Source organism: Phodopus roborovskii, unplaced genomic scaffold (assembly GCF_943737965.1).
Source record: "Phodopus roborovskii unplaced genomic scaffold, PHOROB, whole genome shotgun sequence".
In the NCBI taxonomy this organism is placed as follows: domain Eukaryota; kingdom Metazoa; phylum Chordata; class Mammalia; order Rodentia; family Cricetidae; genus Phodopus; species Phodopus roborovskii.
The window spans coordinates 13,752,819-13,770,231 of record NW_026125059.1 but is presented as its reverse complement, the minus strand read 5'-3'; the positions used below and the strand labels follow the sequence as shown (position 1 = coordinate 13,770,231).

The window sequence follows — 17,413 nt, the reverse complement described above, 5'->3', positions numbered from 1 at the left end:
CAGCCGTGGCCTCTGACTCAGCAGCCTGTGCTGAGCTTCCTGACCCTGCCCATCCTCCCAGTCACTAGGAGGTCAGATACCCTCCATGTGGCAAGGAACCAATCAGAAGTCAGCTGATGGGTTCTGGATATGCTTTACAGTAAAAGTGGCATCACAACCACTCGGGGAGAGCCTATAGGCCAAAACAACCAGTTGACCAATCAACACAGGACAGGTCGCCCAAGTCTGGAGGCACACCAATCCTGAGATTGTTTCATACCCCTAGACACTCACCTTGCATACCCCAATAAGTTTCCTGCCTCTAGTTTCTCCAGGTCTTCTCATGCCAGCCACCATGTTGGACAGACGAAGGGTCCAGGTTAAGGCAGTTAACTCGTTAAAAAAAAAAAAAAAAAAAAAAAAAAAAAAGACGCTTCGCTTTTGCATTGGAATGGGTCTTTTGGTGATTTGGGGGTTCAGAATTTGGACATAACACCATAAAGTAGCCTGCCTTGGCTATGTTATTTCAACAATGACAAATGAACTAATCCCCACTCATAAATGAAGTCTGGACGGATGTTCACTAGGATGCTGGTGACAGATGCTTGTGGCTGAAAAGACGTCCTTTTGAGTTTTGTATGTTGTTCTGAATATCCCAGCAATGATCACATCCCCTTTTCCTAAAACTAAGGAGTACAAAGAAAGGGAAAAAAGAAAAAGACTCACAGTCCTAAACACATAAAGAGCTTGAAGTTACAAGGAAACAAAAGGAAAGATGAAGGAGGAAGAACACTAACAAGAAGGCTCGAGAATGTGCATCCTGGCTTCCTAATCACCCAGTGCAAAGACAGAGCCATCAGATCTAGAAAGCACCTACCAGAGAGCCTGGCAGGATCGGGGATGCCTGCAAGTCACTGGCTGCCCATCACACACACACACACACATACACACACACTCACTCACACACTTTCACACGCACTCACATACACATTCACACACAGTCACTCACACTCACTCACACACACACTCTCACACACACTCTCACACACACTCTCACACACACATTCACACACATACTCACACACTGTCACTCACACTCACTCACACACACACACACTCTCTCACACACACACTCTCACACACTCACTCACACACGGATCATAGGAAAAAAATTATTGTCCTGCTCTCGATTGCAACAACCTGACCCTGTGGCTTTGTATAAGAAATATTGAAATGTATTGAATAACATTCCCAAGATAAATATTGCCTGCCAGAAGAAACAGGTCACATCATGAAAAGAGAGGGCACGATGGGAGAAAAGGGGTGGCACACACCTGTAATCCCAACACTTGGGAGGTGGGGAGACAGGCGGATCTCTGAGTTCAAAGCCACCCTGGTCTACAGAGTGAGTTTCAAGGTAGCCAAGGCTACGAAGAGAAATCCTGTGTCAAAAAACCAAAAAGGGAGTTGGGTAGGGATGGAGTGATGGCTCAGCAGTTAAGAACACTGACTGCTCTTCCAGAGGACCTGGGTTTGATTCCTAGCACCCACATGGCAGCTCACAACAATCTGTAACTCTAGCAGAAGAGCTCCAAGCCCTCCTCTGGCCTCTAGGGGCACCACAAATGCATGTACACAGATATATGCAAGCAAAACACTCATACACATAAGATAATAATAAAATGAAATCTTTAAAAATAGATAAAGAAAAGAATGGCTGGCCACAACCTGCTACCATGATTTATTAGGTGTGATTCAGTAGGGATACAGAAACTCAGACCACAGGGATATTTGCCTGTATCTTGGTTTCTAATGTGGCCTTTCATGGTCTATAACCTAGATCTCTGCTGCCCCCTGGTGGCTCAGAGACCAAAGAGCCCAAGAAAGTATTCCTTTCACTCCCTTAGGGGATTATTCATTCTTGTGTTTGTCTATCTGTACTGAGAAGCTGGTCTGTCTACACACTGATTTCCTTGACTCCCCTCAAAAGCAACTTCCCACCCTTATCACCCTACATCCCAACTTACCACTGACATCATACCACGAGAGAAAAAAAATGAGATCCAGAACAGCAGCGAGAGGTGCCAGTGCCCCCTCGATATTGCTGGGGAAAGGCACAGAGGACTCAGATTGTCAGGAAAAGGGGCAGAGAATACGGATCTTTTCCAGTCCCCACATGGGGGTCACACACCCGCTGTAAGGAGGCTGAGGGTGCAAGCGAGGGTGGCTTTTCAGAATGGTCAAAGACAGCAGATGGCTGGTAGGATCAGGATTCATAGTCACCTACTTCAGAGTTCAGGCTGAAAGGGACTTAAACTCTGAGGAAGGAAAGCTTTGCATGGCTTCTTTGGTTTAGCACTTAACAGTAGAGAGAACAGCCTAGAGGTTTCAGGAAGACCTGGAAACTTAAGTTCTCTCTATCTATCTGTCTGTGTGTGTGCATGCATGCGTGCGTGCGTGCGTGAGTGCGTGCATGTGTGTGTGTGTGTATGCGTGCGTGTGTGTGTGTATGCGTGCGTGTGTGTGTGTGTGTGTGTGTGCGTGTGTGTGTCAGTCTGTCTATCTCCCTCTCTTGTTTCCTCCTTCCCTCCTTCTCTCCATCCCTCCTTCCCCTCATACCATTGCTATGCACACCAGCTGCACAGGGTAGCTCCTATCTGGCAGAAGAAGAGGTCTGGCTCACAGGCCCCACCCTCCAGCCCTATCCTCACCTGGAAGAAGATCACCTTACAGCACTTGAAGATTCCCAGGGGCAGACAGCATCAACTGCTCTCCATGAAGTCTCTCTCCATACTGACCCTTAGTCATGTGCATAAAGTACAAGGTACCGTGCACTCAGGGACTCGGGAGACAAAAGGGTCCCTCGAACCCATGAGTTCAAGACCAGTCTAAGCAACACAAGCAGCACTCCATCTCAAAGGAAAACCACGTGCTTTTTATTTTGATGTTTAATTAAACAATAAAGTGATAAGAACAACAATGGAAGAGGGATCTCAGCAACTGTATCCATCAGATATCAGCCCTTCTCAGAGTCATGACAGTCCTGGGCCAACCACTTGTCATCAAATCAGCCAGCTCCAACACATGTCTACTCAGAAATGTGAGTGTTCTCAACACAGCAATACCCAGAATTCCACTTAGCACTTTTTGTATTTATTGCATTGTGTGTGTGAATGTGTATGTGGGGGAAAGGGTGCATGTAACAGTGCACATGTAAAAAGGTCAGAGGACAATTTGCTGAAGGAAAGTCTTCCCTTCCACCATGTGAGTCCAGGGGACTGAACTCAGGCCATTAAACCTGGGTGCGAGCCCTTTTACCCACTGAGTCAACTCACCAGCCCACACCCAGCAGCATCAACCCTGATTTTAATGGCATGCTCTCCTGAGCCAGTACAGCATCTCCATTACCCAGTGAGCCAGGCAGCATAATTTCCTTCTCTGCTGATAGAATTGTGGTTTCCTGTCTCATCCGTGGAACGAAACATAACTAATCAGCAACCCTCTGCTTTCCTGGCCTCTCCATGGCAAGTTCTCAGGGAGCCATCATAGGAAGAGGGCCAGGTGAGGTAAAGATCTTCCTGCATGAAGCTAGAGCGATGACTCAGCAGTTAAGGACACCCACGCGGTGGCTCACAGCTGTCTGTAACTCCAGTTCCAGGGGACCTAACACCCTCACCTAGACATACATGAAGTGAAGGCAAAACACCAGTGCACACAACATAAAAAGAAGCAAGTGAAATGTTGTTTTAAGCAGCTCCTTCTGCGGTGCCATCAACACCTTGCTCTGCCATCCAGTTTCAGTCCGCCCTCCTGTACCTGCGAAGTGATGCGGCTTTGGGCTGCCGAGCCGGCCAGCCTTGTGCTGTTTCTTTCTGGGTGTTTGTTGACTTTACTGCTTGCAACCCAAAAACTCTCAATTGATGTACTGAAAAATTCCATTCATCCTTTCATTCACTCAAATATTTATTGAGAGTTATGACGGGGAGCTATTTAAGAAACAGAAATTTTACCAGGCCATGATGGTACACATCTTTAATCCCAGCTCTCAGGAGGCAGAGCTGGGCAGATTTCTGTGAGTTCAAGGTCAGCCTGGTCTACAGAGTGAGTTCCAGGACAGCCAGAGCTACACAATGAAAACCTGTCTTAAATAGCAAAACAATATTGTGTGTGTGTGTGTGTGTGTGTGTGTGTGTTTTATGTAAAAGAGTGTCATTGTCCAACATGAGATGATTGGTGAAATAAATTAGCCATTGCATGGAGGTCTAGTAAAGAGTTATGTGTGATACTGCAATCTTGAAGAAATCTAAGCATTTCGGAAGTGCATGCTGATTTGTTTGGTGCATAGCAAGGTGAAAGAATCAGAAACCATGTCAAAGATCCACCCTCAGCCAAGATGTACAGTGGAAACACACCTTGAGCACAACAGACAAGATGGTGCTGCACACCTGTAATCCAAGCACTAGAGAAGTGGGCATGAGAAGATCAAGGCCAGCCTCAGCTACACAGAAATTTGAGGCTACAAGAAACTTCAAAAATCAAAGCAGCAAGCAAAAGCAATCTTGCTATAAGACAATGACATTTTTAATATCTTACAGAAAACAAAAGAGGAATGTAGAGACACGTTTTAAAAGTACGGTGACTCCTTGGCAAGAGTCAGGGAATGAGTACAAGCCTGACAACCTGAGTTCGATCCCCAGAACCCACACAGTGAAGAGAAACAACCTCTCAAAGCTGTCTGAAAACTACATGTGCACTGTCACATGCAATTACACACACACACACACACACATACACACACACACTTATTATTTTTTAAAATTTAAAAGAAAAAAGTTGTTTTACCTTGTTATGCATCAAACAAGTCAGGATATATTATTTCCAAAATGACTGAACTCATCCAAGATTGCCTAAGGTGTTACACATAACTTTTTTACTAGACCTCCATGCAATGACTAGTTCATTTAACTAGTCGTTTCATATTGGACATTAATACTCTTCTTCGTATATGTTACTTTAAAAAAAAAAAGAGTCTACTATCTCTCTTTAGTCCATAGGTTTTGCAATGCCAAAGTCATGCTCAGGTAGACCCACTGGCTCCCCCCGTCTCATCCGAGCTCTTACACAGGACAGACAAGAAGGTCCAAGCCAGCATTTTATTGGGAAAGAGAAACATCTGTCCCCAGGGCTGCTCCGTGTTCTCCAGACAGCAGTAGAAGCAAAGAGATGCCCTGATATCAGTGGGAGTGTCACAAGCCCCAGGATATCACCCCTTCTTGGCTTCCAGAAGATTCCAGGAGTTCTAGACAAGCCAGAACAGCTAGGGTACTTGAGCCTCTGCAAGTAGAAGACATTTCAAGTCACAGCTGTGCCTTCCCTGCCCCAGAAGCCCAGTCCTTTCCTTCCCTTCCACCCTGGGGAGGCTAGATGGACTTCCTAATGCTTCTGAAGACTCCTGTCATGTAGACATTGGCCTCATATCTCCTGTAATCAAATAGGAATAGTGTCTGCTCTGGTTTTTGCCCTGCCCCCAATCCTCAAGGCCCCAACACGTCACAGGTATTCCCACCCTCTCTCACATGTCACATCTGCTTAGGCTTTAGAGCCTGGATCAAATCCCATCTCTTCCAGAAAGACCTCCCCACAGACAGCCACAGCCACTGTAAGCACTGTAATCCCACAGTGTCCATAGAAGGGGTGTGGCCATGACTCAGGATCTCTCTCTCCAGCTACATTCCTCATGGCCTTCATAAGTCACCTTCCCAGTAGCTAACAAGGGAGTGTTAACAGCCCTGAAGCCTGTTGACTTCATAGCTGGTCAAAGGTCAGCATGGGCAATACTCACCCAATTCAGAATTGGACTCACTGGTCCAGCTGGAGTCTGTGGGCTGTTTGAATGGCTGGAGAGGGGGGATGCAGAATCGGCCACAGCCTGACTTACAGCACTTCTCCCCCGGTTGACAGTTCTCATCCACCATGCAGTTGACAATACACAGGCCCACCAGAATCCTGGGACAATGGCCATCCCGCCCTGTGGAGAACAGCAGCACAGGGTAAGGCACGAGTTGCTGGCTCCTCTCGTCCCACATTCCCACCTAGACTTTAGATTCAGGGCCCAGGTGAATCAACCCCACTTCCCACCTAGATGTGACTGGAAGCAGGGATGCTGGAGGACTGAGACACCACACAGCCAAACACCCTTCACATCGGAGCTGGCAAACTCCCACAGCCAGTTCCTTACAGGCTGGTCGAATACAGACTTGCCAGTAGAGCCAAGAGCTGAGACAAGGTCCAGCCTTCTCCCTACGATTGAAGTTCATGTCCCTGCTTCATTTGCCACCCTAGAAGAGGTTTTATGCCCCTGCTTTTTGCCACCATAACTCTGTGTCTTCTTTCACCAAAGTGTGTGTGGGGGGTTGTGTAGTATGTGTTGTGTGTGAGTGGTGTGTGTGGTGTGTATGAGTGCTGTGTCTATTGTGAGTGTGTGTATGTGTGTGTGTGTGGTGTGTATAGTATGCGTTGTGTTGAGTGGTGTATGTGGTGTGTATGAGTGATGTGTGTGTTGTGAGTGTGTGTGTGGTTTCTGTAGTATGTGTTGTATTGAGTGGTGTGTGTGAGTGATGTGTGTATTGTGTGTATGTGGTTTGTGTAGTATGTGTTTGTTGAGTGGTGTGTGTGTTGTATATGAGTGGTGTGTGTGTGTGTGTGTGTGTGTGTCTGTGTGTGTGTGTGTATTTGCCATGGTATCATTTCTCAATGGTACAAGAACAGCACAGATTCAGGAGGAAGTCCTTTAATGTTCAACTTCTCTCCTCTCAGATCAACAATATGCAGTAAGATACTTGCTTTCAGTGTTGGGCCGGGCAGCCACAACTCACAGTCAGCCATTGGGCTACCATGACATTCAACTGACATGCTACACTGGGCTCTATATTATATGTGTTACAAAGGTAGAAGGCTTTGGTGCATTGAGGATACAAGCTAGTCATCTGAAAGGAGGGAACCTTAATTGAGAAAATGCCTCCAGGTAGGTATTTTCTTAATCAGTGATTGCCATGGGAAGGCCTAGCCCACTCTGGGTACCACACCTGGGCTGACAGTCCTGGCCTCTGCAAGAAAGCAGGCTGAGGTAGGCATGGTGGCACATGCTCTTGGAAGGCACAGGCAGGCAGATCTCTGTGTTGGAGGCCAGTCTGGTCTATAAATCAAGTTCCAGGACAGCCAGGCCAGTTACACAGAGAAACCCTGCCTCGAAGACCAAAACAAAACAACAGAAGAAAGCAGGCTGAGCAAGCCATGGGAACAGGCCAGTAAGCAGCACCCTCCATGGTCCTGTCCGCTCCTGCCTCCAGGATCCTGCCCTGTTTGAGTTCCTGTCCTGACTACAATGTGCAAGTGGAATGCAAAGAAGCCCTTTCCTCCTCAGCTTGTTTTTGGCCATGGTGTTTCATCGAAGCAATAATAACCCTGACCAGGACAAGAGGACTAAATGGACTTTCAACTTGTAAGACTTGCCATTTCCAGTGGATTTATCAGATAGAAACCCATTACATCAAGGAGCATCTGTAATTCCTCGTTTGTCTTTCCTAACCAGCTGCATGTACATAGGGACAAAGGGTTGGACATTGCATGGGAATATAAACAGACTAACTGGCTGGGAATATAGCTCAGCAAACACACTGAGTGTTTGCCCAACATCCATGAAGTCTTGGATTTAGTCCCCAGCAGGGCATAAACTGGGTGTGGTGGTACACACCAGGGACCCCTGCATGCAGGAATAGAAATACATCAGAAGTTCATGGTCATCTTGAGCTACATAGAAAGTTCAGTCAGCATGGGTTGCATGAGACCCTGTCTCAAAATAAAAATATTGAAGGGGGGGGAGAAGAAGAGACATCTGAGACCAATTAATAGTGTCTCATGCCTGTAAAGTCAGCACATGGCTCTGACTATGTGCTGGGCTACATAATGAGACCCTATCTCAAAAACAAACAAAAATTGATCAGAAAAACCAGTGATATTGGGCAACTTCTTTACTGACTGGGCAGAGGAAACAGGCCCCAAGAGGGGATCGTTTGCCCCAGTCACAAAGTACACCCACAGCAGAGCCCAGACCAAAGCTTCATTACCACACTTCCCTCTAGTTCTTTCCATGCCAACTTTGACCTTTAACCATAGAAGGAAGGATCACATTGGGTTTGAGGCCAGGGGATGGTGAAGACGACAGCTGCCCCTCCCCTCCAAGGTGTCCACAGGAATCCCATACAAACTGACCTGGGACTCAACGGGCGCTTGTGGCTCTCCTTCTAAAGAACCAACTTACCTCCCTGAATGTCTCCTCGGCAGGCATGGCCACAGCCCGTGCTGCAGCATTTGTGTCCCTGGGGGCAAGATGTGTCCCCATCACACAGCTCCTCACATGGAAGAGGGTCAGCAGGACATCCAGCACTTAATTCTGCCATAGAACCAAAACATCGAAACTCAGATGTCAGGAACATAAAATACATTTTTCAGTGGACATAAATTTTCAATATGCAATATGCCCTAATCTTCCATGTTCATTCTATTTCTTCCAGCCATGAGCTACTACACTGGTTTTGCTGTTTGCAGTATGAAAACGCACTGTTTAGCTCTAATCCACCACAGCAAGCACATACATTACATTCCCTTCTCTCATACTGTGACAGACACACAATGTTTGACCCCGGTCAACTCTGTCTCCTGGAATGTGTGCCCTGGTGAAGCCCCTTTCCTCACTGACTTGGGCTTCACCCGATGGCTTACTTTTACCAGAGGGGCATTAGCAAGCATAGTGCAAGCAGCAAGTGAAGAGCGCATGAAGAGGACACGGGAGCCTGTCCTCTTGGAATACCCCTCTCAGAAGCCAGCCACGGCGCTCACACTTGAGCTACACTGTGGTGTGATGCCATGCACTGTGGACAGGGAGCATGGGAGACGCGCATCCCCAGGGAGCTAAAGAGAAGGCTCGGTTGATGAAATGTTTGCTATGCGTTACTGAACTTGATCCCCGTGTCTGTGCAAAAGCGGCACCCGCAGCGGGCTCACAGGCCAGTCAGCCTGGCTCAAAAAACACGAGGTGTACAGCTTCTGAGAAATGATACTCCAAGCTGACGTGTGGCCTCCACAGGCATGTGCACGTACACACAATATGCAAAGATACACAAACTAGTTGATCAATTAAGATGACTAAATCAGCCAGACGAATGAACACCTTTAATCCCAGCACTCAGAAGGCAGAAGCAGGTGGGTCTCTGTGAGTTCAGGGCCATCCTGGTCTACAGGGTGCGTTCCAGGGCAGGCAGGATTACACAGTGAAACCCTGCCTCAAAAAGCCAAATAAGTAAATGAGAAATAGCATTCCAGACATTCCAGTTCTACTGAGTTCACAGCTGCATACATGAATGCCACATGGGTGATCAACTATCAGCAGAGCCTGAGCCACCCTCACAGACGTGGTGAGGAATTAACTATTGTCTCAGGTCACTATGTGGGGACAGTTGCTATGCTGTAAATGAGACTCATTCATAAAAAAAACCCCGGTCTGGTCTAAGAATCAATGAGTCTAACCCAAATATTCATTTCCTCCATATTCTCTTGCAAGCAGTGGTAACCACACACTAAGATGCTTTTGTATCTTTTGTTTATTTTTCAAGCCAGGGTTTCTCTATATAACTTTGGAGCCTGTCCTGGAACTCGCTCTGTAGACCAGCCTGGCCTTGAACTCACAGTGATCCACCTGCTTCTGCCTCCTGAGTGTTGGGATTAAAGGCATGCGCCACTACCATCTGGCTGTATCCTTTTTTAAATAATTTATTTTCACTTTATGTGCACTGGTGTTTTGCCTACATGTATGTCTGTGTGAGGGTGCCAGATCCCCTGGAACTGGAGTTACAGACAGTTGTAAGCTGTCATGTGGGTGCTGGGAATTGAACCCAGGTCCTCTGGAAGAGCAGCCAGTGCTCTTAACTGAGCCATCTTCCAGCCCCTGCTTTTGTATTCTTGACACAAACTGCTACTTCACTTCTTTCCTCTCCAAAAGACATACATGCTGTAGAGATGTAAGGCAGCCTTCTGTGAAGTAGGAAGCCACTAGCATGAGAACAAAGCAAGGACTAGCAGAGAGAGAGAGAGAGAGAGAGAGAGAGAGAGAGAGAGAGAGAGAGAGAGAGAGAGGTTCTTCCTTCTTGGTAGCATCACTGAGTTGCCATGACAGCTCTGACACCCACCTCAGAATTCTTGTAAACTGAAGACAGTGAATCGCTCTTCTGTTATGTTCTGCTGTCCCTAGCCAAATACATTCTAGATGCATCCCTTCATCACTTCTGTGACAATAACAAAATCTAGAGAAGACAGTGGGGTCAATCCAGAACTACAAAGTAAACTAGCAGCTAAGCAGAACAAAATTCAGTTGCCTACTTGCAATGAACTGTATTCTAATACGCCATCCTTAAAAGATGCAGACAACTTGGCCCCAGGAGTAGGCACACCCAAAGAAGACTACATCTAAGGCAAACTAACTCACCATGACTCATTCCGGTTCTTTTAATGTGGAGAGAGGTGATGAGCAATTAAAAGTTTTATAGAAAACCAAAACATGCCTAACCCAGAGCCTCGAAAGCAACAGATTGTGTATGATTGCACATGACTGGCTCCAGAGAGTCTACCATGATGGAAAGAGCAAGTGTTGGACTCTAAAGATGAACCATAATAGTCTTGTGTCCTGGTATTTTCCTGCACAGGAATATTGTGTTGCTGTGTTATATCAAAACTATATACCCTGATATTTTTAATTTGGGAAACATGGTTACTATAACTACCTGATGTATCTCACTACACTTGTTCATCGTCTACTTGACCAACACTTCAATACACTTGACAAAAATAAAATTGATTCTGCCACTGAGAGAGAGCTTTATATGGAAATCACCCCAGAGGAAAATTCCACTGTCACCAGCTTCTTATGGAGTTGAACAATGAACCTGTAAAGAGGGTCACCGTACTTACCAGGTGTTGCCATTTTAATGAGCTTAGCTCTGATGGGACAAAGGCCAGGAACCTCTGCTCCTCTCTGTTCTTCTCCCAGTAGTATACTCCAGACATAGTAGAGACTTTACCTCTGCTCTCTCCTAGCCCAGCTTCCCTTGAGCTCCCTTGAGAGGCAGGCTGGGGTCCTAAGGGTCAGAGGTCGGAACACATCCCCTTGGACCATGGCTCAGTACTACCATCCTCTTTCATAACTCAAATCCCTGTCAAATAAGTAATTCCTGTCAGTTCAAACACATGGAGTTAATGGGACTTCACTACCTCCAAGTCAGACTATGCCAGCCTCATTTTTTTTATTTTATTTTATGTTCACTGGTATTTTACCTGCATGTATGTCTGTGTGAGTGTCAGGGACCTCTGACTGCCGGCCTCGGTGTCCCCTCAGGGTTTAGGCAAGATGCTAAACAGCAATCGCAAGGCTTGTTAAAGGGATCTGAGGGTGAATGAATTGGCTCATACGTGTGTCTCCTCTTTACTCTTCAAAAGTTCTCTCTCCATCCCACAAGGGTTCCAATTAGCAATTCTCTGACAATAGCAAGGATGCCAGGCATGCATTTCTCAGGGCCAAGAAAACAGATAAGATCTGACAAAACTGGTGACTTATGTCTCAGAGAGGATGTGACTTGTGAAACATCCGGGCAACTTAAGAGGTGGAAAGGGTTAATGGAGTGAAAGGCTACTAAGTGTAAAATCCAGAGCCTGGTATTTCCAGCCCCTGGGCCAAGCAATGACTTTGTTTACCCTGACACCCAGTAAGAAGAATTTCCTCTCTGGGGCCTTTTCAGGAATACAAGGCACCCAGGACACAGTCTACATATCAAGATTATACAGCCAAATGAAAAGTCATCCTCCTGACTTCCCACAGATATATGTAGATTGGGAATGTATTTGTGAGATACACACACATACATATTCAGGCTAGGGAAAGACATTTAAAATTACAGGCAGAAACAACAGATATCCTCGAGTCTGTATTTCTTGCAGACTTTGCAAGGCAAGTTTCCTCCATCAGAAGTTAATTCTGGTGAGTTGACACCTAGAATATTAATTGCTATTTAATAAATGATGAAGGCTCTCAGTATATGAGGGTGTCAGAAGCCCTGGAACTGGGGTTACAGACAGGTATGAGCTGCCATATGGGTGCGGGGAATTGAACTAAGGTCCTCTGTAAGAATAGTGTGTGCTCTTAAGCACTGTGCCATTTCCCTGACCCTCATACTTCACATCCCTTATTTATTTATTTATTTACTTACTTACTTACTTACTTATTTATTTATATGTATATGGGTGTTTGTCTGCATGTATGTCTATATACATGCCTGATACCCAAAGAGGCCAAAAGAGGCTATTGAATCCTTCCTGGGGTTGTAGACAGTTATGAGCTACCATGTGAGTATTGGGTTAAACCTGTGTCCTCTGGAAGAGCAGCCAGTACTCTTAACAGCGGAGACATCTCTCCCGACCTACCTACCATCCTCATTTTTAAGCTAGACAGTGTTTGTACTCCCTCAAACCCTCCTGAAACCAGGTTCCTGAGAAGTTCTAAGCTTTCACCCTTGTCCTGCCCCCCCCCAGGAACCAGCAATGCCTTTGGACAGCATGCCCTGTCCTCAATGTCTTGGTTCTGCTAACTTAGGTGAACTGAGCCATTACAAAGTATGGGGCTCAGTAAGCTCACAACTAATTTTGCTACCAGGGATGAGGACAAGAAACAGGACTGGTAGCTAGAATTGATGCTCACCCCCAACCTCCATCTGCACCTCTCCCAACACCCCAGCTGTCACCATAAAGCAGGGAGACTGTAGTCAGTAATGGGCTTGACTCCTGCATCAGCTCCAGTGTTTTAGCTCCCTAGTGGGCCCCTTCTGTGAGAGCATCACTGCCCCGATCTCCCTGGCGCCAGACACTTCACATCATCCTTGACACGCCCTCTCCCTCAGTGTCCACAGCCATTTACTTCTCTACCTGGTCCTGTCAACTGCCTTTAAGTCTCTGCTTTTCCATGCCTGCATTATGGCGACCTTCTTGGCCCAAGCCATGATCGTCTGTCACCCAGTCTGCCATGATGGCTGCCGTCTGGTCTTCCATCGTCTGTCTACACTTGCCCCCATCCTCTTCACACACCAGAACAGCCTTTTCCAAATGAAACCTGGAATGGGCCTCTCCCTCATTCAGACTCACCATGTAGCTGAGAATGGCCTTGAACTCCTGATCCTCCTGCTTCTACCTGGAGATGCTGGGATTATGAGCATTTCTACCACACGGGGCTTAGGTACTTTTTTACAAATGTTTTTAATTTGTATCTATTATTGCATGTGTACAGTATGTGTGGTTGTTAGTGCATGAATGCCACAGTGCCTGTGCTGATCAGAGAACAGCTTCTATAGTCAGTATTCTCCTTCCCCAACCAGGCTGAACTTAGATTGTCAGGTTTATGTGGCCTTTGCCCGATAAGCCAACTCACTGGCTCTAATTACTTCCTTCTTCTACTTAGCATAAAATCTGGAAAAGAAGGGCAAAGCTGCCCCAACTCTGAGCCTCGCCACCTCCCCAACCTCAACTGAAACCCCCTTTGATTTTCTCCAATCACAATGGCCTCCTTTCATGTCCTTAGGAACAAAGCTCCTCCCTCCCTCGTAGCGTCTGCTTTTGCAGCTCCCTCTTCAGAACACTCCACCAAAGGTACATAGATACCCGCATGCCAGGTAGGGCTGACTCTCCACACATGGTGTAAACGAGTGATTGATGAGTAAGTGGGCGGGCCATGATTGATGAGTGAGTGGGCAGATCAAATGCAGATGAGTGGAGAGGAAAACAGACCCAACTAGTGCTGGACTAGCTGTAAGAGGTCCTAAGCATCACCTGCCAGATGCAATGCAGACTCTTCAAGTGCATTTCTTCCAAACCACGTCATCACTCTATGAAGATGACAAAGGGGAGATTCAAGGAGATTAACACACTTGCCCAAGCCCACTGAGCAAACAGAAGTTTCACCACAGGCCATATTCAGACCAGAACTTATCCCGGAGAGCACATTCCAGTGTCTACCTGTGCCTCAGGCAAGCTGACAGGCACCCCACCTCTGTCAAACAGACCAGCTCTGCTACAGTAGACCTGTCATGACATCAAAGGTTAAGCTTTTCACAGCTCAGGAAGGAGAGCTTCCTGGGAATCAGTCTCATTAAGAGCAACCCTTCTCTACAACGGGAGCTACAGATGCTGAAGACATAGCTCAACACTAACTCACCAACTGCTGCTGACCCACCAACTCCTCCAGGCCCTGAGGGCTGTAGACTACTTCCAGCCTGCCTGCCTAACCCCAAGGGAAAAGGAAGTTCCACCTCTAATGGCCAAAGGACAGAGTAGCTCACATCTAGAAGCCAGCCTCACCCTCAACCCCCACAATTCAGACTTCAGCTTCAAACACTGAGAAGATTGTAAGAGGCCCTACAAGCTGACAGTGAGTGACTTGCCCACAACAGATTCCCAGGTTTGGTCCCAGAGGTGGGAACTGAGAGTCCTGACAAGGGCTGCAGTGTTCTCTCTTATGAACAGTAAGGCATCTGTCTAACCAGGTACTGGAAGGGAGCTTGTTACCAGGGAGACATGGAGTTTCAGGGTCTCTCAGAGGGGGTGGTCAGTGGGGGGGAGCACTATTTCTACTCCTGAACCAGCTACCAGCTGTAGTGTCGCATGTGCCTATTATTGCAGCATTTGGGAAACTGAGGCAGCAGAACTAAAAATTCAAAGCCACCATATGCTACATAGACAGACTATCAAAGAGGAGGAGGAATGGTCGGGATGAAAAGGAAGGGCATGAGAAGGCCTGGGCAGTCTAAGGGACCTCAGACAGTGGAGCCAGGATGTATCCCTGGTGCACAAAAGGACCTTGTGAACACATCCCCCATGGAGGGATAACTGCCTTAACCTAGAGACAGGAGAGAAGCCCTAGTCCCTACTTCAAATGACCTGACAGATCTACATGACCCCAACTGGATGGCATTGCCCTACATGTGGAATTGGGGTGGGGAATGGGAGGGGAGGGTGGTTAGGGTGCATGTGAGAGGGCAGAGAGGGTAAAAATGAGGGAGAGAAGGAGGGAGAGAGGGAGGGAGGAAGGGAGGGAGGGAGGGAGAGGGAACTGGGATCGACATGTAAAATAATAAATTAAATTTTAAAAAAAGGAAAAAGAAAAGGAAGGGCATGAAGAGGAGGAATAGGAGGAGAGGATATTGTAGCCCAGACCTGGTCCCCCAGGAACCAAAGGAAAAGAATCTAATGTCCTCTGAAGGACTAACAACCCCTTTAACTCACTGTATCAGCTCTCCGGGTGCTTTCCGCCTCACAGAGAAACAGAAAGAAAAGCCCAGAGGATGGCCTGGGGATCCACTTGTCTCAGACAACCCAAACCCACACGTGCAACCCTACCACACTGCGTTCTCAGGTGAGAGACTGGCTCCAGTTCTGCAGACAAGAGAATGCCGTTCAGGAGACAGTGGCAAGGCACTCATAAGCCCCAGGCCAGCCTGTGCCAAGCAGTGAGGCTCTGCCTCCAAAAGAGGAAAGGGCATAAAGGAAAGGGGGAAAGGAGCCAGGTTTGGCGGACAGCCTGTAATCCTAGGACTTGGGAGGCAGAGGCAGGAAGACCAGGAGTTCAAGGTCAGCCTTGGCGATACAGAGTACTGGAGGCCAACCTGGACTACCTAAGACTCTGTCTCAGAAAAGAAAAAAAAAAAAAGTAATAAATGACCTCATTCCCGAAAGCAGGGAAGAAAATAAACCATCCAAGAATAAATGTATCAAGACATATTCTAAGTCTATAAAGCACCCTGAAGTCTGAACAGGCAGACATAAATTTGCATATTATATCTGGTTAACTCTCCAAAGGCCAGTGTACACATCTAACATCACTCCCCAAAAAGGAGTTTAGAAAATGAAGAGAGACAGGAAATGTGATCACAAAGAATACTGAGAAGTATAAACAAGCAAAAGTAGCCATGAAAAATCTAAAATAGCAGGAAAAGAAGAAATTACACCCAGAGAGATGATACCACCAATCACTACTACTTCCCCCTCCTCCTCCTCCATCTCCTCGGGTTTTGGGGGGGTTGGCTTGGTTTGGTTTGGGTTTGGGGGAAAGGGTTGTTTTGGTTTTTTGCTTTTGTTTTTGTTTTTCAAGACGGGGTTTCTCTGTGTAGTCCTGGCGGTTTTGGATCTCACTCTGTAGACCAGGCTGGCTGAGAACTCACTGAGATCTGCCTGCATCTGCCTCCTGAGCCGCTGGGATTAAAGGCATGCAAAAAGCACTTCCCAGTGACACCACCATCTTCTAGTAACTTTTGGTGACTCTTAAAGGAATGGTAAAGGAAGCATGGCCCAGAGCCGAAATCTGTGTCACCTTTCCCAACACCCACTGACAACCCCCTAGTGTCGAAGGGCTCTATCCGCCCATCTCTGTACCTAACCATGCATGTCTTGTCCTCTGAAGACCTCTACATAGGATTCTCTCTCCTCTCCTCAATGTCCAACTACAACCTTCCTGGCTAGTTTCAACTCCTTCCAGTTGCAGCTTAAATGCCACTACCCCAGACCCCAACGTTGAGTGCCCATTATTCTCTAGAGACGTCCTTTAAGGCTTCTTTGTTGTCCATATCCCAGTTCACAATCATGTATTTATTTGCATGCTTTATCCAGCACAGTGTACCCAGAACCCATCACCGGATGTAGCAAACAGTGGCATCCAATAGAAGTTTGTGGAGAAGAGATAAATATGTACATAGAGAATTAGGTAATGATGATCCTGCACAAGTGTGCAGGCAGGCAGGGTGACTCAGAAGCAGAATAGAGGAGTGTGTGCTTTCTTCTGCAGACATCAAGATCCTACTCTGCCCTTTTGAGGTTCTTGGGGTAGATTTTAGTAGGGAATCTCTCAACTGACAGTGGGGATTGGGAATTAGTCAGCAACTTCCTAATCAGCCTCCACAGACGATTATGTGGCATTGCCTCTTGGCACCCTGCTCTGCTTGGCTAGGACTAATCCAACAAGCGCTCGTGAGCTGGGCACTTTGTGTATCCGTGTTCAGTTCTTAGAGTAATAGCTGGCATCTGTACTGTTTCTCTAAGTAAACTAAAACCAATTATCAGGGAATGATTCGGTACTTTGGCAACAAATAGTATGTGTATGTTTGACAAAGGAAAAGGTTAATCTGTCCGTGGATCATAAAGAAGATGTCTCTTACCCAGCTTCTGTCTGAAGAGTGGGACCTCACATCTCTTGCTGCAGCCAAATGCACAGCATCTCTTTGCACTGCGCATGCCTTATGTGTGGTGCACATGTCAGAACAGAATGGGCTCTGAATGATTTTGGGACTGC

At 46.8% G+C, this 17,413-nt stretch overlaps 1 protein-coding gene across 1 annotated transcript in view; it reads right to left on the bottom strand.

The window, feature by feature from the left end:
- Nucleotides 1-5,120: 5,120 nt before the first annotated feature.
- The window catches only part of Wfdc3 (WAP four-disulfide core domain 3), an 18,521-nt gene continuing 6,228 nt past the window's right edge, over nucleotides 5,121-17,413 (bottom strand). The window contains exons 4-6 of the mRNA XM_051188794.1: nucleotides 8,300-8,431; nucleotides 5,822-6,007; nucleotides 5,121-5,313 (exon numbers count right to left, since the gene is read on the bottom strand). Coding sequence (XP_051044751.1) covers nucleotides 5,297-5,313; nucleotides 5,822-6,007; nucleotides 8,300-8,431 — 335 coding nt within the window. The 3' untranslated portion in view covers nucleotides 5,121-5,296. The remainder of the gene's footprint in view (nucleotides 5,314-5,821; nucleotides 6,008-8,299; nucleotides 8,432-17,413) is intronic.